This window comes from Carcharhinus amblyrhynchos, chromosome 16 (assembly GCF_965287045.1).
Source record: "Carcharhinus amblyrhynchos chromosome 16, sCarAmb.v2.hapA, whole genome shotgun sequence".
NCBI lineage: Eukaryota > Metazoa > Chordata > Chondrichthyes > Carcharhiniformes > Carcharhinidae > Carcharhinus > Carcharhinus amblyrhynchos.
Genome location: NC_137339.1, coordinates 36988364 through 37014538, shown reverse-complemented (window position 1 = coordinate 37014538; position 26175 = coordinate 36988364). Strand labels below are relative to the sequence as shown.

The following is a 26175-nucleotide window of genomic DNA, read 5'->3' as shown; positions in this document are numbered from 1 at the left end:
GAAGATTCCATAAGTCCATATACAAGTTCAGTTCGTGCAAGTGACAACAATTAAATGCTTTACTTTGTAGCATTTCTTGAATCTCATATTGAAGAATAAGATCCATAATTAGAAAGGGCTGGACATTAGCACAGTGATTAGCACTGATGCCTCACAGCACTCGAGACTTGGGTTCAATTCCTGGCTTGGATCACTGTGTGGAATCTGCATGTCCCCCCTATGTCTGACTGGGTTTCCTTCAGGTGCTCTTGTTTCCTCCCACAGTCTGAAAGATGTACTGGTTAGGTGCATTGGCCATGCTAAATTCTCCCTCAGTGTACCCGAACAGCCGCCAGAGTGTGGCGACAGGGGATTTTCACAGTAACTTCATTGCAATGTTAATGTAAGCCTACTTGTGATACTAATAAATAAGCTTAAATTTAAAGAAATGGAGGTGAGGGGTGGCTAATTATCATTTAATGTTAGATAAATGCCACCCTCATATATCCAGAATGGACTGATAAAAGGACGGACTAACAAAATCCTTATCTTCAACTAGTTTGTGCAAGTGAGTAACAGACACAGTAAAAGTGCTATAATAAAGGCAAAATACGGCAGATGCTGGAATCTGAAACAAAAACAGAAAATGCTGGAGAAACTCAGCAAGTCTGATAGCATCTGTGGAGAGGGAATAAAGCCAACATTTCGAGTCTGTATACTCTTTGTCAGAGCTGACAGTTGCTAGCAGTGCTCACTCACTTGGTATAACTAGCTCAGATCTTTATTGTGACAGTAACCGGATCATATCAGTCTGTCTACAACACCTCATCTGGTATTAACATTGATGGCGACACGTCAGTGAGCGTTCATGTAAAGCTGCAGTCAGTTCAGTCTGTTCATTATAAAAAGTCCCAACTTTGGTATAATAACAAATCCACTATTCCTGGTGCATAATCTCAGTATTACATTTCGGTGATTTTTTTTGATGGTTAAGTGCAAAAAATATTGTCATTCTGCAGGAAAAAAAGTCAATCAATTAAAAGACAAGTAGAATATCATTGGAAAGTCAGATTTCTGAGAGAACATTGCAACAGTTTGTTGCTCGAATCTAAAATAACCTTTAGATTCCATTTTCCATTTCTTTTAACTCAGCACATCAAAAAAATTAATTGACTAGAGTTTGGCTTATGATCACCAAGAGTTGACACTCCAATTGATCAATCATTACAGGTATCCCATGTACTGCGAACAGTCTTTATTACAGAACGCTTAGAGAACGAGCTCATAGTGAGGGTCATTCACTGCAGCTCCAGACTAGACATGACTTCAGTGCTCCATTATAACAAAGACAAAACTTGACAAGCAATAAAAACAGAAAATGCTGGAAGTATTCAGCAGGTCTGGCAGCATATGTGGGGGGGAGAGACAGATTTAACTCCGAGTTGTGATGTAATCTCCTCAGAAGTGGCCTGAAAAGTTCTGGCCTGAATCGGCAGCTATTGCTGTGGTTCCCTCTTGTGAGTGGTCTTAAAAAACACGAGAGAATTTTCACCTTCAAACTTGTCAGGAGGATTGGAAAGCTGGGACCTGGGTTAGGGTAGGAAAATGTTGGCTGTTAAAATTTCACCGCCGTTAGATAGGTTTTAGTTGTTCCAAACTTTCATTTTCTTTTTCATCAGATGAAACCATTTCAATGCTGCAGCCTCAGTTAAAGTTCATTTATTAGTCACAAGTAAGACTGCAATAAAGTTACTGTGAAATTCCACAAGTCGCCACACTCCAGCGCCTGTTTGGGTCAATGCGCCTAACCAGCACGTCTTTCAGACTGTGGGAGGAAACTGGAGCACCTGGAGGAAATCCACGGGGAGAATGTGCAAACTCCACTCAGACAGTGACCCAAGCCGGGAATCAAACCCGGGTCTCTGGAGCTATGAGGCAGCAGTAATAGCCACTGTGCCACCAGTTCCCGCCAAGATGCAGTTGGCCAGCTCTTGCCAAGGTGAAAATCTCAGGTAGTCAGAAGATGGGCTCCTAACCAGCTCCCCAGTGACATGCCCAATTAACAAGGTATCCCACTTCACTTTTCTGTCTATCTCCCTACTGTTACCACCACACCCCACCTCCTGCCAGGCCCCCCCCCCCAAGAGTAGAAAAGTTGTGAGAGGTGGTACTGAGTTAGAGTTAGTTGTTGTCAGTGTACATGTGAAAACTAACACTATGCCTTTGGATGATGTCACCAAGGGTCACTGTGTAGATAGAAAATGTAGAAGGGAATCAAGTCTAGAGCCTTGAAGGACACAAGAACAGAGAGAGCCGTTCTAAGCAATTCTGTAGCTATAATTAGAAAGGTAAGAATCGGGCAACATGGTGGCACAGTTGCACAGCACTGCTGCCTCATTGCACCAGGGACCCAGGTTCAATTCCCACTTTGGGTCACTGTCTGTGTGGAGTTTTCACGTTCTTCCTATGTCTGCATGGGTTTCCTCCGGGTGCTCCGGTTTTCTCCTACAGTCCAAAGATTAGGCGTATTGGCCATGCTAAATTGCCCCTTAGCATCAGGGGGACGAGCAGGGTAAATGCATGGGGTCATGGGGATAGGGCCTAGGTGGGATTGTGGTTGGTGCAAAGTTGATGGGCCGAATGGCCTCCTTCCGCCCTCTATGATTCTATGAATAGAGCCAGATGAGTGCAGTCCCACTCAGTTGGATGTCAGTGAAGAGCTATTGGAAGAGGCTTGGTGTAGTCCACTGTGTTGCAGACAGACTGAGAAGACTGAGGAGAGAAAGTTTATTCTGTCACAGTCGTAAAGGATATCAATTATGACCCTGATAAAAGCCATTTTTTATTGTGGCAGAGGTGAAAATCTGACTGGAGGGATTCAGACATGGATTTCTGGGAAAGATGAGAACAAATTTGGGAAGCAGCGTACTCAAGGGCTTTGTAGGGGAAAGAGACATTGGCGAAGGAATAGAAGTTTGTAAAGACAGATGGCTTAAAATAAGTTTTTTTTGTATGGAGAGGGGTGATGGCATTTAAACAGAAAAGCGAGGCCTGAAGAGAGAACCCTTCACAATATTGATTCACGTGGAGACCAGGGGGGAATGTTGGGTGATGAGCAGGTTTGTGGGAACAAGATTCAGAGAACAGGAAGTGAGTCTGGAAACATAGAAACTAGAAGCAGGAGTAGGCCAATCAGCCCTTCGAGCCTCCTCCACCATTCGTTTTGATCATGACTGATCATCGAATTCAATATCCTGATACCCCGCTTCCTCCTAATAATGGATATGATGAGCTCAGAGATGGCAAGAAACAAAACAGCTAACTAAAGGTTTTAATTTTGCAAAAGTCTTTGAACGTAGAAATTTAAAATAATCTATTATTTGTAAAGACTCAAATCTCCATAAGATAATTTGGTTCAAAAGAAATTTAAATTTAAAGGATTTCAAAATACTTCTGGGATTCAGTATTGGCCAAAGCGTTATTTTTTCAAATGTTGGTTTTAAAATTTAAGAATTTTAAGAGGGAAGAAAGGTTGGTGTACAGAGCCATTGAAGCAATTTTTAAAATATTTCCAATGTGTGGAAATCTTTTATGCAGCATTTTTCTTTCTGTCGCTTTGACTGACATGGTAATTCATGACTTTTTTCAAACAATACAAATATGGGCAAGTAATTCAGTTACTGAGCCTGTTAGTCTTCACATTCCATGGCTGGTTCCACCACAACATTTAAAAGTTTGAAAATTTCAGTATTTTCCAATTCAGCGAGTAAGTCGTCTGCAAGTTGCTAATCACTTTTATCTCCAGCCTTCCCCACCCACCTATGCTAAAGGCATGAAGGTAGACAATAGCTGTATTTGCAGCATTTGCATAAGTATTCATTTCTTTAAATTGTGGAAATGCACAAGTTCACAAGAGTGTTGAGTGACACAGTTGAATGTTTCCAGTGAGCAGCACCCACGCTGATGGCTTGTGTTGCATTTTGTTTGAATACTGTCCTCCAATTGTTTTGAAGTGACGGATCATCAGAAGTATTCATGCAGTTTGTATTCTAAGGCTCGAACATTGGCATTATGGGGTTACAACATTTGTCAGTTATGGCTCCGTGATTGCACTCTCATCTCTGAGTCAGCTGATCGTCAGTTCAAGATGCACACCCGAGACTTGAGCACATAGGCTTGGCTGACACTCCAGTGCAGTACTGAGCGAGTGCTGCACCGTTGAAACAACCATCTGTCAGTGAGACATTAAGTCCTAATCAAGGCCCTGCCTGCCCTATCAGGTGACACAACTTGCAGGAGAAATTTTCTGGCCAACTTATTTCCTCACCCAGCACCTAAAATTGTTTACCTGCTCATTTGTATCCTTGCTGATTGTGGGAGTTTGCTGTGCAAAAATTGGTTGCTGTGTTTCCAGCATTTCCTATATCGATGAGGTTTCAACAGAATATTCTGTTCAATTTTGCAAGTCAAGGCATTAGTGAGAATGCAGAGGAAATTAATTCAAATGTTACCAGAGATGAGGCACTTTAGTTATGCAGAGACTGGGGGAAGGTGAGCTGGTCCTTATTAGAGCAGCAAGGGTAATGAGGAGACGTCCTCTCTTGTTTTGATAGAGAAAATGACAGAGGAACAGTTTCCAATAGCAGATGTGTCAGTAATCAGGGGAAACAGATTCAGGATGAATGGTGAAAGAAGATGACATAAAGGAAAACACTTGCTGCAGAGAATTGTTCTGATTTCGAATGCACCACACGAAAGAATGGTGGAAGTAAATTCAGCAATAACTCTCCAGAGAGAACTGGATAAATACTTGGAAAGGGAAAAAACGTGTATGGCTATGGGGAAAAAGTAGAAGAATGAGACAATTGGATAGTTCTTATAAATACCAGCTCAGGTATGATTAGATCCTTCTGTACTGTGACATTCAAAAATCTATGATTTAGACCTGTTCAGGTCTGGGCTGACAAGTGGCAAGTAACAATTGCATCATACAAATACCAGACAATGAACATCCCCAACAAAGTAAGGATCTAACCATCACTCCTTGATATTCAATGGCATTACCTTGGCTGAATCCCCCACTATCAACATTTTGTAGTTGACCAGAAACTGAACTGGACTAGCCAAATACATATTGTGGCTATGAGAGCAAGTCAAATTCTGGGAATCCTGCGGTGAGTAACTCACCTCCTGACTCCTCATAGCTTGTCCACCATCTACAAGGCACAAGCCAGGAGTGGGATGATATAAACTCCACTTGCCTGGATGAGTGTGGCTCCAACAACACTCAAGAAGCTCCAGGACAAAGCAGCCCATTTCATTGCTACCCCTTCTACAAACATTCAATTCCTCCAACACTGACAAACAGTGGTACATGTGTCTATCATCTGTAAGATACACTGCAGGAACTCATCAAGGATCCTTAGGCAGCATCTTCCAAATCCACAATCACTACCATTTAGAAGGACAAAGGTAGCAAACCACCTGGAGTTTCCTGTCCAAGTTACTCACCATCCTGGCTTGGAAATATATCACTGTTCCTTCACTGTCGCTGGGTCAAAATCCTGAAACACCCTCCCTCACGGCACTGTGGGTGTACTTACACCTCAGGGACCGCAGCGATTCAAGAAGGCAGCTCACTATCACTTTCTCAAAGGCAACCAGGGATGGGCAATAAATGTGGGCCAAGCCAGCAAAGTTCACATCCCATTAGTGAATTAAAAAAGTCATTGATTACAGTTCAAAAGTAATTCATCATAAATGACCCACTTAGGCATATTCTGACACCATGAAAGCATTCTATAAATAATGCATAAAAAATTAAATGATCAGATTCTGTAATTGCAAACTTACAGTAAAAAAATACATCGCTTGTGTTTGGACCCCGGAAGTTTGAGTTCTGCATATTAATGAGAATGAAATTCATCGACAAGTGTGGAAATATTAAGAGATGTCCAACATCCACCTCCTCACAGGGAAGCTTGATCATTGTACACGTTAAAGTTCATGTCAACACTGTGCACATTATTCATGCACATCCCTAAAATTTTGGCCAAAGCCCTAAGATGACATTGTCAGGTCCTGGCATTGGTCAAAGAAAGTCTTTCAAGAATTTTTTGCCAGTGAGCTACATTGTGAAGTAGGTGAGGAAGTGAGTTTGAAAAGAGAAATCACGGGATGTTGAACAGAAAGTATTTGAACATAAAGTATTGTTTTAGTGTGACGTTTGAATGGATACAATGAAGAAGGGAGATATTTTAACATCAAATCACATTTGCTCCAGCATATGACTAATGCAGACTACATACATCACAGTTTAGGGACATCAGAATTACCTCCGGCATAAACCACATGACAGATTCTGATGCACAGAATGCTGCAAATTCATTCCACTAAACGCTCCAAAAAAAAGGGCGGGAAAACTCCCATATTCCCCGTCTGTTGGGCACTTCATTTGTTTTTGGAAAATCATGCCAAACATGTTTCAATTTCTGGGACAACCTCCTAGTAATTTGGAATGCTAGGATTTTCTTGTCTGATTTTCCAATTCACAGAAACTGACCCCAATCTGTCTTACTTCCATCTGGCTCCACCCCTTCTCTGTCTCCCATACTGCCCAGCTAGGCAAATCCCCTGCCCCATTTCCCAGATGACTTTGCCATACCACGCCATATTTTCCAAGCTATGCTGCAAACAGCAAAATCAAGGCAATACTCCTCCAGTACTGCGAGAGGCCAAAGTTGAGCAGTACCTACCCGCTGGGTTATGAAGTAGTCTCTCCTGTAGGTTGTTAGGAGGAGGCATAGAAGCAGAAACAAGAATCTTCAGGGGGCATTGGAAAAATTAGAATGGACGAAAACCTCATAGCATGAAACTTCTTGTATATAGCCAAAAGACAGGATGAGATCGAGCCAGGAATACTTAAAGAAGAACTCAGCAAAGCTTCCTATTTATTGTGTAATTACTGAAACATATACTGTGTTTGATAAGTCAGAACTAATTATAAAAGTAAGTCCTATTACTTTATTGTTTTGTTACAGCATCCCTTCTCTCCCTCCTTTGGAGTGGCAGCTGCCAAGCCGATCAGGATCATACGAATTGAAGATTGAGATACAACCTAAGCCTCACCATCGGGCGCACTATGAAACAGAAGGCAGCCGAGGGGCAGTTAAAGCACCGAGTGGTGGCCATCCCGTGGTCCAGGTAATCCTCTTAATTCACTTATTACTAGGAGCATGGGACAGCATGGTGGCACAGTGATTAGCGCAGCTGCCTCACAACGCCAGGGACCTGGGTTTGATTCCCAGCTTGGGTCACTGTCTGTGCAGAGTCTGCACATCCTCCCCATGTCTCTGTGGGTTTCCCCTGGCTGCTCCAGTTTCATCTCACAGTCCAAAAGACATGCTGATTAGGTGCAGTGGCCATGCTAAATTCTCCCTCAATGTACCTGAACAGATGCCAGAGTGTGGCAAGTAAGGGATCTTCTTAGTGACTTCATTGCAGTGTTAATGTAGGCTACTTGTGACACCAATAAGTAAACTTTAAGCTTAGAATTCCTTGTCCAAGCACAACATCTGGAAGACTTTAGACCTGAGCAATACTTCAGCCCTATGATTTTTATGATTCCTCAAGATTAATCTTTTTTGCAAGACCAGCGTATCTTTAAAGTAAATTGTAAACAATGATTTTCCTCTTTCTGATTTATAAATATAGTCAGTCGTTCAGAGTTTTGTATTTGGTTTGCTTCTGAGAATATTCACATGCGTTTATGTCAGAGAAACCTTGACTCCTGAAGCACAGACAGGTTTCACTTATTTTAAAACATTGGGAGATGATTTCCATCAGCTGAAAAACATGAGGTGGGCAGTTAATTATTAAGGGAGGAGCAAGACTTTCACTGCCTTCGAGGGCAACCAAGGTGTACCTACTATGGTGTGCAGCGGGGCCCACCTGAAACGTTGATTGTAGGACCCCATTCAAACACATTCCACTCATTTGTAGCAGGCACTGAGCAGCCTAAGATGCAGTGCTTATTAGGGCCATTTTGGAAGGAGTTGAGACATGTTTTTGAGCCAGAATGTTGGTGAGCCATGATACTGAGCACTCAACAGCTCACTCGAATTATGCTGATGCTGGCTCCAGGCGATCAATGTAGCAACACCACAGACTACACAAATCTTTCTGGGCGGAAGTTGAAAATTCCTCCAAGGCTTGTGGTCTATTTCAAACACCTACCCTGTACTAATGTGTCTCTTGGAAGCTTTTGATGCAGGTCTTTTACTGTGTTGTAAGCATAGCACAGTTTTTTTTAAAAAAAGCACTGGAATCATTGAAGTAAATCTTACCTAATGTTAACATTTTTGAATAGCCTGTAATTCTGCCACTCTTTTCTTTGAAATAGCTTGTTTAGAATTTCAGGTTGGAGTTAGAGTTATTCACAGATTCAGCTTCATTTGACATCTATTAATGCTTCAAAACTCCAGTTTCAGCCTGGCGTGTCTCAGATTTTGGTATCCAAAATTTTGGTATCCAATTCCACCCAATAGGGTGGCACGATGGCACAGTGGTTAGCACTGTTGCCTCACAGAGCCAGGGACCCAGGTTTGATTCCCGGCTTGGATCACTGTCCGTGTGGAGTTTGCACATGCTCCCTGTGTCTGCTTTAAGGTAGTCTGGTTTCCTCCCGCAGCCTGAAAGATGTGCTAGTTAGGCGCATTGACCGTGCTAAATTCTCCTTCAGTGTCCCTGAACAGGTGCCGGAATTTTGAGACTAGGGGATTTTGACAGTAACTTCATCGCGATGTGAATGTAAGCCCACTTGTGACTGATAAATAAACTTTAAATTCAGAGCCCTGGCTAAAGTGGATAGGGAAAAGACAGTGCTGTTTGACAACCTGGTTAGAGACAGTAAGCTATGAAGATTCATTTCTCATTCTTTGCTCTCCCGCTCGTCAGTGAAAGTACGTGCTTATTGCACCTACAGGACGCTGGTATGGTCACTTCTGAGATTTACTAGCAAATTAAATTGTATTGTAGACTCAGATTAGCTAAAGCTGTCAGGGAGTGCAGCCCACCAGGGGTATGTTAATAATATCTGACCCTTAAATTTAATCTGATCTCCTACTGCACATATTGCTTTGGCTAAAATCCCCTTATTGCTTTTCCAAGAAACTTTTAGTCACTAATGTTGCGTGAACATATCGATTCTTGTTCATAACATTTCCTAAGACTTACACTACTTCAACTAATACCTAAATATGAAACGTTCTGAAACAAAAGTTCTCCCTATCACAGAAAGTTCCAATGGTCCCTTGGTCTACATGCTGCCGATTCTTGCATAGTATTTGATTGCCCTCATTTTTTTTTAACTTGTGGGCTGCACATGAGCTGCCTTCACATCCTTTGATTGAGATCTGTGGTTTTTTTTTCATCTTGATACTTCTTCCTCTATTTTTTAGACTTGGCCCAAAGTCGGAACATTTTGCAACTGTAAAGCATGCACACTCATGAACAATCGAATATTTGCGTAAAGGGACTAAAATCAATGTGATCACTCCCCTTGCACATGTTTAACATTACAGTTAGTTCTTAGGAAACTGGTATTGCTTAAATTTAAGATGCAGGAAGAGAAGTATTACTTTAGTACCCGTCGCATATTGAGATGGGGAATGGGTGGCAACATGTCTCACATTTCCTGATAGCGTAATGCTAGTGTGGCTCAGACACTTGTATTTATGTAGCGTTGTAGTGAGGGGGAGGGAAGTTAAATCTACGTGACGAGAGGGGAAGTTATTTGTGAAAGGACAGTGAAACAAGTTTGGCGATGTGTTCAGGAGAAAAAGCATGTGTAAACATTCAAATGTACCCACAAGGAATGATATGCAAAGCGATTTGGAAATGAAGTACATTCATGTAGATTTTAATAACAAATAACTCCCTTTCAAATGTTTGCCTTGTCGGTGGTTGTTTAGCAGCTATCGGGGAAAAAAATCAGCACAGGATTTATCATAAGATCTTACAAAGTTCAGTTTTTGTTGATTAAGCAACAAAAAAACCTTTCCTTCGTCCAAATAGCTATGTGACACTTTTAAGTTCATTTTTTAAAATTGCAACAGCTACTAGCATTAAGTCACGTATTTAATATGTCACAGCATGTTAAGATATTTTGTAGGAGCAGAATGAGCAAGAACTTGATACTGAGTCAAAAAGAAGAGAATGGGACAGATATCAAGATCTTAGTAAAAGAGATAACTTAAGTCTTATGGAAGGGAAAGAAATGAAGAGATTTAAGGAGTAAATCCGAGTGCTTAAAACTAAAATGGCTGAAGACATGACCTAGAATATGTGTGAACGCCTTGTGAAATATTGAAATCTATAACATTTTTCACAATGCAGAAGGAGGCCGTTCATCCCATTGAGTCTGCACTGACTCTCCAAAAGAGCACCTTACCCAAGCCCACCCCCACATCCCCAACTCTGTCCCCTATAACCCCATGCATTTCCCAAGGCTAATGCACTAATCTACACATCTTTGGACACTAAGGGGCAATTTAGCATGGCCAATCCAGCTAACCTGCACATGTTTGGACTGTGGAAGGAAACTGGAGCACCCGGAGGAAACACTCTCAAACACGGGAGAATGTGCAAACTCCACACAGACAGTGACCCAAGGCTGGAATCGAATCAGGGGCCCTGGTGCTGTGAGGTAGCAATGCTACCATGCTGCACGTTCTTAGCTTCTGACTTGAAGCTAAGTCTGTAAGCAACTTAGTTCAGCTGCCAATCAAAAATACATTGCGACAGGTTTGCTTCTTCCTCCACCCTACAAAGAACATTCTTACCAATGGAACCCACCAATTCTTTCAATGCTTAAATTAACTGAACCAAGCAGTGAGTGAATAAAGGTCATCTTTGTGTACGAGTGTGAGGTAGATCTATTTTCAATTTTTTTGCTGCTTGTTTGTTTTACTTATATTGTTGAGCCTGCTTTTCTGATCCTTTTCTCCCCCCTTATGCCATTATTTCCCTGGAATATTCTTCAGCCCGAAGTCAGCAGGATTGTAACTGGATAACTTTTATATCGCCATCCGCGCCAAATGTGAACAGCAGGGGGGAGGCTATCAATTCTCTGACGTCAGTCTAAATCTGGCTACACTTGACCACAAACCTAACTCATCAGTGAAGCATCCAAAACAGTTTCAAGTATGAGAGAAACAGTATTCACAGTATGGGCATCCACCCATGTCTGGCAGCCAGCAAGGCTTTCTGATCTTGTGAATGATGGTTTATTTAAGCATTAATAAAAATGCTGCCCATTGCATTGCAATGTTGCATGTGTATCAATCCATTTTGCCATTCTACTCATCATCTTTTTACACAGTCCGACACTACGGTCAACTACATCAGGGCAAACAGTAGTAAATTTAAGATTATTAATTGAGGCACGGTTTGCTGAATGTTTGATTTCCGTTGCTTTTATTTTCCAAAACATGACCTCATCCCACATTAGAAAAAAGTTTATTTATTAGTCACAAGTAGGCTTACATTCACACTGCAATGAAGATACTGTGAAAATCCTGTAGCTGCCACACTCTGGCACCTGTTTGGGTACTCTGAGGGGCAATTCAGCATGGCCAATGTGCCTAACCTGCACATCTTTGGATTGTGGGAGGAAACCCACGCAGACACGTGGAGAATGTGCAAACTCAAACGTCACCCAAGCCAGAATTGAACCCGGGTCCCTGGCGCTGTAAGTTTATGTCTATATATGCCCTGTTTGTGAACACAACTCCCACTCACCTGATGAAGGGGCAGTCCTCTGAAAGCTTGTGGCTTGTGCTACCAAATAAACGTGTTCGACTTTAACCTGGTGTTGTGAGACTTCTAGCTGTGAGGGAGCAGTGTTAACCACTGTGCCACTTGTCCTAATCACTAGCTGCTCTTTGCTTTACATGCCCCTGTGAATGACAGTTCTGTTGTGAATCTGAAAAGAAGCTTTGCACTTTGCCACATTTTTCTTTACCTCTCCCCTATTTGTTCCATTGTTGCTGGAAGGTGGCTCGGTGCTACAGCCCACATACTGACAGAAACATGTGTTACTGCGTTTGAAATCATTTTTATTGTCAGTCATGTCAATGTTATTTGTAGGAAAAGAGAATTATCTAGAAAGAGGAAAATATTTTTCATTCAGTTCTTGGTACGCACGCTCACATCAGTAAAATTTGTATTTTGTTTTCTCTATTTAAGCACCATCCTGTCATGAAGCTGGTTATTCGTGCTGGTATATGAGGGCTTGACTTTCAGTCGCTTGCTTGATTTGTTTCCCCTGACAGTTGGTTCATGGTCATCATTTGACTTTCAGTTCCAGGTGATTTTTTATTGAATTCAAATTCTACCATTTGCCACTGTGGGATTCAATAAGAGGATAACTTCCTAATTGTAGCCCTGACACTGAATAGATGCAAAATAATCCACACATAGAGAAAGAAAGAAAAACTGAAGAAGGATTCACTTTGCATGGATCACTCATGCCAATCCCCAACCCAATGGTTTCAATGCATTATTGGCAGAATTTCTATGTAAGTCACTCCTGTGTGAGCTGAGACACTGAAGATGTTTCACCATGGGGAGTTGGGGAGGGGTTGGGTGTGAAGTGGGGGTTGTTGTCAAGGTCAAGCCCAACTATGCTCTCACTGAACGTTGATAAGTGTGTATTTTCTGACTGGAGTCATTGTCAAAAAGGATCAGTAGCCTGGCATGGATCAAATGTAGCACCCAGCTAAAATGAAATGGGAAATATTTTACAGTATGTGGAAATGAGAATGAAGCCACGGTGCTCATCTGAAAAATCACGTTACTTCACAAGTGAACTATTAAAGGGAATGTTGTTAACTGGAATAAGTGACTAAACCAACACTGACAAAACCAACAATTTTACTTAAGAAATGTTTTCCTTCCGTATAATGTTTGTTCTATTGTAAGGCACTTTCCACTTCTTCTTTGCTTGGACTGTTCTATCCATTTCTATCTGGAAAATAATAGGTAAATGACTTGCACACAAAGCTCTGCCAATAATGCATTGAAACCATTGGGCTGGGGATAGGCACGAGTGATCCATGCAAAATGAATCCTTTTTCAGTTTTTCTCTCTTTCCCGATGTGTGTGGGCTATCTTGCCTTCAGTGTCATGGTTACAATTAGGAAGTTATCCTCTGTTTGATTCTGTGTCTCATTGTAAGTGACGTAAGAGTGGTGACGATGGCCTTAGTGGTATTATTGCTAGACTACTAATCCAGGAACTCAGTTAATGTTCTGGGTTCGAATACCACAATGGCAAATGGTGGAATTTGAATTCAGTAAAATAACACCTGGAATTGAAAGTCTAATGATGGCCATGAAACGATTGTCAGGGAAAAAACCCATCTTCTTCACTCATGTCCTTTAGGGAAGAAAATCTGCCATCCTTACCTGGTCTGGCCTACATGTGATCCAGAGCCACAGAAGTGTGGTTGACTCTCAACTGCCCTCCAAGGGCAACTAGGCATGGGCAATAAATGCTGGCCAGCCAGTGATGCTCATGTACCACGAATTAATTAAAAAACGTTATCAGATGACTGCATTTTGTATTGCAAAGCCGTATTAAGAACGTCAATTTTATTTAAATCTTGTTCTAGTTATAATCAATGTGGCTTAAGCAGCATAAAATCTCATTATTCCCTTGTCTCACATTAGTTTTTTATTAGTAGAATTAGAAAATGCATACTGTTAACCCATTTCATAAAATGTTGGAGTCAGTCAAGAAACTAGAAGCTATTATTTTTGGATTTCAAAAAGTCAGCTAAGAAGTTGTCTTTGGCTTTGCACTATAGGTGGGTCTGAAATACCTTTTATTAAGTACAGATGTTTGCTCCAATATAATTAATTTGTTCAAAGGATACTTATTGACATATGACATGGGAAAATGACTCCTTTAAAGCTGTGTGCGTACGATTGCCAATACTGGAGTTATATTACAGAAACCACCCACATCAGAAAAAGGCCACCAAGAATGAAAAAGCACAATTCTCCTGAAATGAAATTCGAAATCCACCCCACCCCCCAGGCCTAATTACTGGCTCCCAATCATGCCCAGGCCCAGCCCCAACGCTCCCCACCCCCTCCCACCCCAGCCCACCTCGATCACTGCCCACACCAGCACCACTCCCTCCAACCCCCGCAGCCGTGATCACTGGTCTCCCTCCCTCTGTTCCTGATCCCAAAGTGCAGAGTGGCAGCTGGATTCCCCATCCCCATTGATCACCCCCATCAGATCCCATCCCCTTGGTGCTGTGCCATGCCAGATGGGCAATGTCAAGATGCCCCCGGGGAATTGGCACTTTGACCCTTGAGCACATTCTACCTTATAGAATGTAAATGCAAAGTTCACACCTTGGGTGGGATTTTTCACCTCTCCCATGGCTTGTTTTATGGTGACAGAAGCAGCCCACCTATGGCCAACGGCAGGACTGAATCGAACCTCCGGCAGGGGTTCACCGTTGACAGGAGAAGAAAATCCCATCAGTGGAAATGGCTGGAAAATTACCGCCCTTGTCCTTTGAATTTCTAATCCATGAATCAAAAACCTATATATGCTGTTCCCCATTGTTACCCACTTGCACAGGTAAACATCTATTTGCAATGTTGCTAGGCTCATAAACAAATCAAAAGCATTAGTTCCATTAGTATAACTCAATTATCCCTTCCTTAAGCATCTTACATATTTAAAAACAAAACATACCTAACAGAGAACATTCAAATTTATTGGATTTCCTTGATAATTTCGTCATTATTACTTTTCTTGACACTTTGGATCCTATTTTACCATCTTGATTCTAAGTGCTGGGTAGACTTGAAACTGGGGGTGTTTCAGATCTGACTTTTAGACCTATTCTCAGGCACCCTCATACGCACTCTGCCTGCAAAAATATCAGCGATTCTGAACTGCGTTGCACAAGTCTGTGGGTGGGACTTAACACGCCCAAAACCCTGCAACTCCGATCAGCGCCTCCAATTGTGCATGCGCAGTAAAAAAAGATAGAATGCTGCTCCCCTGCCACATCACTCCTGGGCCAGATAATGCCTCCCCTGGCCCCCAAAGACATTGCCCCAACCCCCACCCCCCAACATTATTGGCATTCTTATCATCCCACCCCCTCTGCCACGCAGACTGATCATGGGCCCCTCTCCCACTTCCCCTTTACTGATCTCAGGCAGCGTGGCAGCAGACCTTCCCTGCGCCGCCCCCCCCCCCCCCCCCCCCCCCCCACCCCTTCCCCGATCTCAAGCACAGAGCAGTTGGACGCGCCTTCCCCTCTCTCACCGATCTCAAGCAGGGCTCGGCATTTACCTCCTCACTAACTGGAGCACCCAAATCGGACTTTTGTGGATCATGTCTGTTTGGCGCTGAATCTGGATGGGAGAACGTGGTGGTAAAGGGGGAAGTGCTGGTAAAGTTGGGTTTGCAGCCCACTAAGTCAATTTAAATGCATGCAAATACATTTAAATGGCTGTCACAGCCATTTCAGGCACAGTCCCGATTGTGGCCATTTTCGGGCCTTAGTAAAGGGGGAAGCAGTGTGGAGGTGGGCATGGATCACACTACTCGTCTCATGCCCAACTTTACCAATTTTCCATGCCTGAAAACAGACGCAACTTGATGGTAAAATCAAGCCCTTTATTATATAAATAAGGACTCAGTAAAAGATACCCAATATGTTGATGGGCATGGTGTATCAGAAAATGTTGGTTTAAGAAATTACTGTGCCATATTAGTTTCAAGCAACAGACCAACAGGCTGTGGAGATAGTCTGATGCAATTCATATGCCTCCAGTGGTTAGCACTTCTTTCAGTTTACTTATTAGTGTCACAAATAGGCTTACATTAACACTGTAATGAAGTTACTGTGAAAATCCCCTAGTCGCCATACTCTGGCACCTGTTCGGGTACACTGAGGGAGAATTTAGCATGGCCAATGCACCTAACCAGCACATCTTTCGGACTTATAGGAGAAAATCAGAACACCTGGAGAAAACCCACGCTGATAAGGGGAGAACGTGTAGACTCCGCGCAGACAGTGACCCAAGCCGGGAATCGAACCTGGGTTGATACTCTGGTGTGTCGGTCCCCCGGCTTGTTAACAAATTTCCCAGAAACCTTTGTGGTTGAGGGATAAAATAGTTGGTAGAGATTTAACTAATAACTTTTATTTCAGGTAAATGGAAATGTGTTCAATGTTTATGATGATAATAGGTGATTAACTTTGTTAAACTTGTAGAAGGTTTAAATATAGCAAAATGCAAGTTATCAAAAGATCTGGATGACATTAAAGCAAAAATATTCAAACTTGATTTAATATTTCATAATTATTAAACCTTTGAATCAAGAATTTACTGTACTTTATGTTCTTATAATTGGAGATGACAGTGCTCACATTGTTTGGCTATTCAACTTAAGAAATTAAAGGACACTGCATCTTTCATCTCACTTTCCATATCGCTGCAAAACTCTTTGTGATACAATGTAATTAGTCAAAACGCTATGCATCATGTGATGTTTTAACTATTCTAAAAACATCATACATTTGTTTACCATTTCTTCAGCTTCACTTGGTGTGGTGGGGGTAGGAAACAGAAAATAAATACAGCTCTTCTGCAAATTGTTTGCACCATGCTTTACATTACTCAGGCAGTACTCAATGTTCAGAAACATTGCGGATGCAAAGTTGGGATGGCTAGTGCCCGTTATTTGGGTGCTGATCATTGACCTAAATGTCATCCTATGTGCGCACGCAAAGTCCAGACCTGAAGTGTACCAGATGTACCAGGGCAAACAAGAGCTGTCTTTTACACATGACTAAAGCAACTGTTAGTTCATTTGCTTATGGAAATAAGGGATCTTGTGTGACCTTTGTGTCCCTGCTACAACTTAAATTTGCCAGTGCTGATTGCCTCTGGAGAAAACCGATCCTAACAACTACAACATAAAAAAATCCATTACATCTGGTCCTAAGATCTCCAAACTCAATTCAGCTTCCCACAGGGCACCATGGTGCACAGTAGTTAGCATTACTGCCTCACAATGCCAGGGACCTGAATTCAATTCCTGGCTTGGGTCATTGTCTGTGCGGAGTCTACACGTTCTCCCTGTGTCTGTGTGGGTTTCCTTTGGGTGCTCCAGTTTCCTCCCACAGTCCAAAAGACATGCTAGTTAGGTGCATTGGCCATGCTAGATTCTCACTCAGTGTACCCGAACAGGCGCCAGAGTGTGACAACTAGAGGATTTTTGCAATAACTTCATTGCAGTGTTAGTGTAGGACTAATTGTGACATTAATAAAGAAACTTTAACTTTAAAACTCTCAGGTCTGTCATATCTCCTCTGCCCCCAGCTTGACCTTCTAGATCCTGTACCAGTCTTTGCCACACCCCAACAGTACTCTTGAGGTCTGCAATCTTACTTCTAATATCTCTAACAGTACTCCTGATTTCACCTTACTCAACCCCCACTCCAGCACTATCCCTGAGAACTGTGATCTTACTCAACTTCTCAACTGTACTCTCAAGGCCTGTAATCTTCCTGACTGACACCTAACTGAACACTGATCACAAATCCTGAGGCCTATTTATTCCTCGTCTAGATCGCCGTGATCCAACACAACCACTTACTGGAAATTGGAACACTAACCTTGTGCAGCCTCCTACTGTAGTACTATCATTCTTCTTATTCATTCACAGGGTGTGGGCATTGTTAGCTAGGCCAGCATTCATTGCCCATCCCTAATTGCCCTTGAGAAGATGGTGGTGAGCTGCCTTCTTGAACCCACTGACCCACTGCAGTCCATGTGGTGTAGGTACATTCATAGTGCTGTTAGGGAGGGTGCTGCAGTATCTTGACCCTGTGACAGTGAAGGAATGGCGATATATTTCTAATTCAGAATCTTGAGTGGCTTGGAAGGGAACTTTCAAGTGGTAGTGTTCCCAGAGGCAGTGTACAGAAAAGTTTGGTTAGGATTTGGAATAAAGGCCTAGTGTTATGATGCAAACAAATTTAACAGTAATTTTCCAGAGAAAATTGGATAGATATCTTGAAGAAGGAAAAAATTGCAGGAATATGGCAAAGGGCTTGGGAGTAGGATTAACTGGATTTCTCTTGAAAAAGACCAACACATACTCAATGGGCTAAGTAGCTTCCTTCTATATTGTATTATTCTTTGGTTCTATGGATACAATCATCACCACCAATGGGAAGGCTGGTTACGGTGCGTGGGGACTGTTAAATCGCATAAAAGTGATGTCAGGTCAGAACTCTGACATCCTGCTCAGTTCTAAGTTTGACCTGGGTAGGTTCTCAAGCTTGCTGTAATAACTGTAATATACAAATAGATAATTAACTGCTGTTTTTATCCAGACCTCCAGCTTTAAAAGCCAGCACATTTATGTCTAGAGCTGTGTGGAATATGCCAGAGACAACATAACACAGAGTGCTTGTTAAATGAAACTGACAGGATGGGAAGCCTTCAAAAAGTGAAGCTACCTAGATTGGTGGGGTGGGGGGTGTCAGGGGCTGGTTTTCACAGCACCTGTACTGAGAAGCTCCATTGCTCCACAGGTGATTTCCAACTTCCTGGAAGTCAGTTCAACTGCCCTGGACTCAAATAGGCTGCACTTCCTTGCTTCACGGCAGCATGCGAGCAGTTTCTGCAGCCCTGCCTTGCATCTCTGATGGCCAACAAGGTGAACAGCCATATCAACAGCAATGGCACCAGCAGCACTAATTATACAGTTGCTGCCTGAACTGATTTTACACCATGCAACTATTAGGGTGAAATGCCATTTACAGTTTGCTTGATTTAAAAAGTCTTTGATGCAGGACTATGAATGCAAATGTTTGTTGTTATAAGGGTGGTTAGAGGAATATAAATGCAGTGAATGGGTTTTTAATCAATGAACGTATTTTGGTTACAAAATGACTCCATCAACTGACATTTAGAACTTTATTTTATTTGCCCTCAGCAAAGGTCCTGAGGTCTGCCCATGGGTAGATACTGAGTGAGTTGGAATTGAGGGTATAAAGGCAAAGGGTGGCTGGTGGGGTCATGGGTTGGAATGAGTTGGTACTAAGTTGGCATAGGGGGTATAGGTGCCCTTGAGGTTGGTGGAGGGGCACATGTTGACATGGGGGCTGTAAGGGGCCATGGGAGTTGGTGCCATAGAATGAGGAGTCCTGAAGGTGGGTGGGGTCTATGCATGAGGCATTGGGAGTACGTAGGGTGAGAGAGAGAGCTAGAGGGCTTCCCTTTTGCAGTTGGGGAGGGGGGTGATCCAGAAATAACTGCAGATATACCCACAAACTGTTTTCAAAATATGACAGAAAGCACTTTATTTTCTGCAAAGGTCACCTTACCATTTCCAAAGGTCACCTCATCTCTCCTAAAGTTGTCCCTGGACCTATCCAAAAGTGTACCTGAACATCTTAGGGTTACCCTTTCTTTCCAAAGAATGCTGATAAAATCAGACCCTTAAATTGGTTTAAATTGAATTTTTTGGGCATTTCACTAGCAAAAATTGGATCTAACTAAGGAAAGCTGCATTTTAACACGTGAAATTGCCTCTGTGACTATGGATGTGTAAAGTGCAACCCACTACTGTTTTCTTTTCACTGTAAAAACAGTGGGGGCCAAGTTCAGGCACAGAGCTTCAGGATTCAAGCTACTGGCACCATTTTTGGGGACCCACTCCATGGCGTGAAAATTTTGGCATCCCTGTCTTTACATCATCTGTGCTTCTTAACCTTTTAACATGTGCCTCTAAATCTTGTTTTTTTTTCAGTGAAAACAAGGTCAGAATTAATCTAGATACTCTTTGAAAATTCCTCAATAAATAAGTAAGCCTTTGAAGTCAGAACGGTCTCAAAATAGCCTCACTAGTTATCTATAGCAAAATGTAATCGTTTCTTTTCTTCAGTGTTCCCATTCTGTATTTATTTTTAAAACATTTTACCAATTTATTCTGAACTTTATCAACATTTCCTTGATCTCCACTGTAATGACCCAATTTATTCTGTTAAGCCCTGAGGAAAATCAGCTGTTAGGCCCTAAGATGGAGAAAACAAAATACAGCATATGAGTAGGACTTTGACCAATAGTTTCTTTTACATGTTCTTTCTTGGGATGTGAGCGTTCCCAACTCTAGTTGCCCCTGAGAAGGTGGAGGTGAGCTGCCTTCTTGAAATGCTGCAGTAGGTACACCCACTGTGCTAAGTAGATGAGAAGTTCTAGATTTTTGGCTCAGTGACAGCGAATGAATGCTGATAAAGTTCCAAGTCTAGAGATCGTGATCTACAGTGTATAGTCAGATCAGTCTTCATTATTATTAAAAGAAGGGATGGAGATCAAATACATATGACCATCTTGGCAAAATCTGTGTTGTATTCACTGAAAATGCTGCAAGCTTTTTATGTTTTCATTGGGGCTGTCCACATTTAATACCTGCAGATTTTCAGTTTGGTAACAATTGGATGTAGCAAACATCTATTCTCATAACAATAATTGTCACTGTTCACTTACAGCAAAGATGAATTCAGAACCCTCAGGAAGATTATATAGAACAGTCTTGCACGTCTAAAATCATTGGAATGATTCCTAGGTTCTATTTTGCTAACCAAGCTAGTATAGGCTAACACATGGGATCAACGTCAGCTGAAAATGGAAGTACTGTCCTGAAAGCACTCTTTGCCTTCTTTATGTTTTCACAATTAACAGCACAAATTGGAATATCTGATTGTACGCTCCCCTTAATTTTTCAGCCATTAATGGTGTGATACACATTACCAGTAGGCAAGGTTTGACACCAACAGCATGGACTTAAAAATTATGCCCACGTTTACCTTGATAATTTCATGTATAGCTGAACACTACAAAGTTGCGATATTCATCTTGTATAATCACAACATTCAGTGGCATCCGTCAGCAAATTAAACAAAACTTAAAATCCCACTATAGTAATTTGAGAATTTTAATTCAGTTTTTCAAAAGAGAAGTATACGGAAACGAAAAGTTACTATCTGCAGATGTGGCCGTCAAGCTGTCGGGTTTTCATATAAACCTGACTGGTTCAATGAAGTCATTCAGGGAAGGAAACTCGCTGCTCTTACCCAGTCTGGCCTACATATGACCTCAGTTCCACTGCAGTGTGGTTGAATCTTAACAGCTTTCTGAAGTGGCCGAGCAAGCCACTGCAACTAATAAAAACCCATCAGCCCCAGCAGACTCAGGGCAATTTAGGATGGACAGTAAGACCAGCATGTCAGCAATGACCATATTGTGAGAATGGATTAATGGGAAGAAAACTACTGAATAAATGGCAGATTCTGAGTACATTAGACATTGCATCAATAATAGGTGAGTTGGAAAAAGGAACAGCTTTAACAGAATGGTTACAGTTTGCCACAAATTGCTGTTTAAAAGAGGTCCCTAAATTATTTTAAAAGGATGTTAGCTAATAGCTTAAGGGACAAGCAACAGAGTGGATTATATTTTGCGGCTCACAAGAATGAACTCATTGATGTCACTGCGATGGACTGAATGGCCTATTGCTGTGCTGTAACATTCTACGGTACTGTGGTGCTGATAGAGGAATTGCACAGGGAAAACTCAACTGTTGTTTCAGATTTAAGCAGATGCTCCAGAGCTAAGCCTTACATTGCTTTTATATTTTCATCTTTATGCCTGTTAAAGTTTAAAACGCCAGAAGATTTGGCCATCTGGGTTGCAGCTGAACTCCTGAGTGTTCAACGTTTGAATTTGAGCCCTGTGCCCTCGAGCTACCTAAATAAATTGAGATGACATGCGAAAACAAATCAGGATATTTGCCCATATTTGCTGTAACCTAAGAGGATATTGAAAAGTGTTTATTTTGTTGACTGATGCCCTGCTATTTACCAGTTTTCTGCCTGTGGTGGGGTGTATCTGAAAGCAATTTCCAATTGAGATTAGTGGGCATCAGAGTGTAAAACGTAAAACAATACTCAGTGCCGTTAGTATGAAGGTGGCCACGGCTTTTGAAAGAGCTGCAAGTTTTGGCAGTGACCCCCGTTAATAAAAATGCATACTGAAGCTTTTAAGGGCATTTTATTAAATACACCACATTCGTAATTTAAGGAGGCTATGACATGCAAGAACATGGTGTGCACATTCTGTTTATGATGGCATTTGAATGAAAACTTTATAACCTCATTGAGAAAGCCCCTGTTGTTTTAAAAGCAATAACAACCTTAACAGTGCTTATTAAGCTATGATTCAAAGATGTTGTGGCCTATGTTTACTTATAGGTGAAGCATCCTAAAAGGATTTAATGTAAGCCTTGTTTTGCAAACTTTCATATAAGTTGTCTTGTCTTTTGCCAGCTCCATGGGTACATGGAAAACAAGCCCTTAAGCCTGCACATATTTATTGGAACAGCAGACGAAAGGCTACTGAGACCACATGCCTTCTATCAAGTCCATCGCATCACTGGCAAAACAGTGTCAACCACCAGCTATGAGAAAATCTGTGGAAATACCAAGGTCTTAGAAATCCCGCTTCTGCCAGAGAACAACATGAAAGCAGTGTAAGACTATTATTTTATTTATATTTTATCCAGTATTTATTCATAAAGAGGACTGGTTGAATAATGGCCTGCTACTGTGGTAGTGAGCACAATGCCTTTATACTTGATGTGAATCCAGCAGAGGCTGATAAAATGAAAGCCTCTTGTCTGCAGTAAAGATCCTACATGGACCATATCTGTCAGTCTCAACCCAGTTTTGCTTTGCACCACGCTGAATGAATTTGTACACGTGTATGGGTCATCATCTCTGTTCCCTACATTAACAAAGCTGATAACTTGTTTGATCTATTAATGATTGTGTTTTACCCTGTTTTATTAAAAACAGTGCACTTCTGATGCTACACTACTGATCTGCCGTTTAACCTGAGAGAATAAATTTCACGCTGATGCAGTAAGGAGATGTTTTTCTGAGATTAGGATTGTGGTGAACTGTGCATAATGCAGGATCTTTACTTTCTATATGGTCCATGCTATGCTTGACCTGGGAGCACTCAGTGCGATTTTCAATACTGAAAATACTTTGTCCCTCATTACTGACGCCTCCTTCCTTATTAACAACGTGAATTCACCAAAAATACATGTCACAGAATCACAGAACTTTTACAGCCCAGAAGCAGGTCATTTGGCCCATCATGTCTGCACTGGCTCTCCAGATAAGGCTTGGTGTTATTCCCCTGCCTTTTCCCCACACACTCCCTGCACATTGTCCACCACTGAACTTTAATTTTTCACTCTGTGGCAATTGCAACATTTTTGTATGTAAACTGAAGTGAAAGTGCAGCATTAACATTGGCCCAAGCCTTATTTTTCCTGCATTTTGTTTGGATTTGTTCTCATTCTCAAAAGTCCACGCTGCAAGCTTAGGTTTTTGAAAGACATGCCTCCACACGCATGATTAAAAACTTAAAGGGAAATAATTAAACTCATCGGTCATCAGTAAATGGATAATGCTGAAATTACTCAGGTTGAACCTCTCAGCGCTGTGGCATTATTGGTAGATTGAAACCTTGTGACCAGCTTGGGCTCCAAGCAAATTTTCTGTTTAACCTGAAAGTGAAACAACATTTCTGACCTCCTGCCAAAATGTTAAAAGGAGGCAAGTTCATCTTCCTTGCATTATTGAAGTCTTGACTCATGCAGATCATAGAGGACTGGTTGTCAAATAAGAGGCAGAGAGTGGGGGTCAATGGGTGCTATTCGGATTGGCAGATGGTGACTAGTGGAGTGCCTCAGGGGTCGGTGCTGGGGCCTCAGCTATGTACCATTTATATAGATGATCTGGAGGAGGGAACCGAGTGTAGGGTGTCAAAATTTGCTGATGACACCAAGATTGGTGGAAAGGCAAATTGTGCGGCGGGTGTGGAGAGTGTGCAGAAGGATCTAGATAGGCTGGGCGAATGGGCCAGGAAATGGCAAATGGAATTTAATGTTGGCAAGTGTGAGGTGGTCCACTTTGGTAGGAAGAATGGTAGGAAGGACTATTACTTACGGGGCGAAAAACTGCAGCAGGCGACGGTGCAGAGGGACCTCGGGGTCCTTGTGCATGAGTCGCAAAAACCCAGCTTGCAGGTGCAGCAGGTGGTCAGGAAGGCGAATGGGATGCTGGCCTTCATAGCGAGGGGGATTGAATATAAAAGTAGGGAGGACTTGCTGCAGCTGTATAGGGCATTGGTGAGGCCGCAGCTGGAGTACTGTGTGCAGTTTTGGGCGCCGCGCCTGCGCAAAGATATTTTGGCCTTGGAGGGAGTGCAGAGGAGGTTTACTAGGCTGATACCGGAGTTGAGGGGGTTGAGCTATGAGGAGAGGCTGAATAAACTAGGCTTGTACTCGTTAGAGTTTAGAAGAATGAGGGGAGATCTCATTGAGACGTATAAGATGATGAATGGGATGGATAGGATAGAGGTGGAGAGACTCTTCCCGCTCAGAAAGGACAGTAGGACTAGGGGGCACAGCCTCAAAATAAAGGGGGGGCGGTTTAGAACGGAGTTGAGGAGGAACTTCTTCACTCAAAGGGTGGTGAATCTCTGGAATTCTCTGCCCTTTGAAGTGGTGGAGGCTACCTCGCTAAATGTTTTTAAGACGCGGGTTGATGGGTTTTTGATAAGAGAGGGGATTAAGGGTTATGGGGAGAGGGCAGGAATGTGGAGCTGAGCCACAACAGATCAGCCATGATCTTATTGAATGGCGGGGCAGGCTCGAGGGGCCAGATGGCCTACTCCTGCTCCTATTTCTTATGTTCTTATGTTCTTATGTCCGTCTCAACACGTAAGGACCCTCCTTAAAACCCTCTTTGTTTTACTGAGCTTTTGGCCACACTTCCTGGTAGCTCTTTGTTCGGGTCAGCATCTGGTATTTTTAATGATATTTCCGTGAAACACTTTGGGTGGGATTTTCCAGCCATACTTGTCCCAAAACCGGAAAATCCCACCCAAGGTCAAAGGACTTTTGCATGGTCTGCCCCCCACCTCGTCCACTACGATCCCCATTATGGGCAGGACAGGATGGGAAAATTCCCCTATTTGGGACGTTTTGTCTATGTTAAAGGTGCTATATAAATGCAATCATTTTTGGTTTTTCCATTCATTTTCCATGTTAAGTAAATACTGAAGGAAATCTGTGGTGTTAGTTGAATTGTTTTCTTCTGAGACATGTAGAAAATGGAAAAGCCTTTACTCTTACCATTATAGTTATTGGCACTATGCCAGAATATAGACTTAATGGCCTAAATTGTATGTTTCAGAAATACACACCCATTCAAGTTCTTGTTAGATATAAAGTTGTCTGTAACTCCTCCAGTCACTGTTAAAAGTGAAAAATTGCTATTATTGGTGCTATCCTTAATTGCTGGTCATACATAAAGGTGTTGTAGAGTTTCCATCTAGGTTCCCTACTCTTCCATACTTTAGGTTACATATAGTCCCAAGGACTAACATGTAAACATTTCATTGATTATGGGGAAACTTTTACAATGAGACAACTCTCACACACTAAAACGTTTTCTACTGTCTCTCCTGCATGGAGTAAAAATACAAATACAAATTCAGCTTGTAACAGCTGAAGAGCACATTTTGTTGGAAATATTTCGAGGTACTGTTTCATGAGAATTACAGGCCCCTGTTTTTTCCACACTGAAGGTTATGCAAATCATGAGTGTTTATCTTAAGCTATGAAGCAGCAATTTGTAATCTGCCATTTCCTGCTTGCCTGCTTCTAGTTGTGGGTGCTGAACTTGGAGTAGTTTCAGCTCTTGGGGTCAAAGAACCAGCACTGAACTGCCCTGCACAGCACAGAAGATGCTTTGTGGAGTAGACCGAGGAATACTGGTACATTCTTTCCTGAACTGCTCAGTTATGTCCTTTGGCAGGTCCACTCCGGAATGACTTATAGAGATGTCCACAGGTTTTATTATTCTAAGAGTGAGAATCAGAAGTGAGAGTCAGAATACAGGCAAACATTGGATAAAGAGTGAAAAGCTGACCAGCTTTCTTGTACTGTACACATCATAATTTTAGTTGATTAAACATCAGCAGTATCCATTCACAAATTAGAGTTCAT

The 26175-nt window shown here is 42.1% G+C and overlaps 1 protein-coding gene across 3 annotated transcripts in view; it reads left to right on the top strand.

The window, feature by feature from the left end:
* The window catches only part of LOC145353962 (nuclear factor of activated T-cells, cytoplasmic 2-like), a 148928-nt gene that overhangs the window by 28653 nt on the left and 94100 nt on the right, over positions 1 to 26175 (top strand). For all 3 annotated transcript variants that reach the window (XM_080205001.1, XM_080205000.1, XM_080204999.1), the window contains exons 3-4: positions 7020 to 7182; positions 22418 to 22620. In XM_080205001.1, coding sequence (XP_080061127.1) covers positions 7020 to 7182; positions 22418 to 22620 — 366 coding nt within the window. The remainder of the gene's footprint in view (positions 1 to 7019; positions 7183 to 22417; positions 22621 to 26175) is intronic.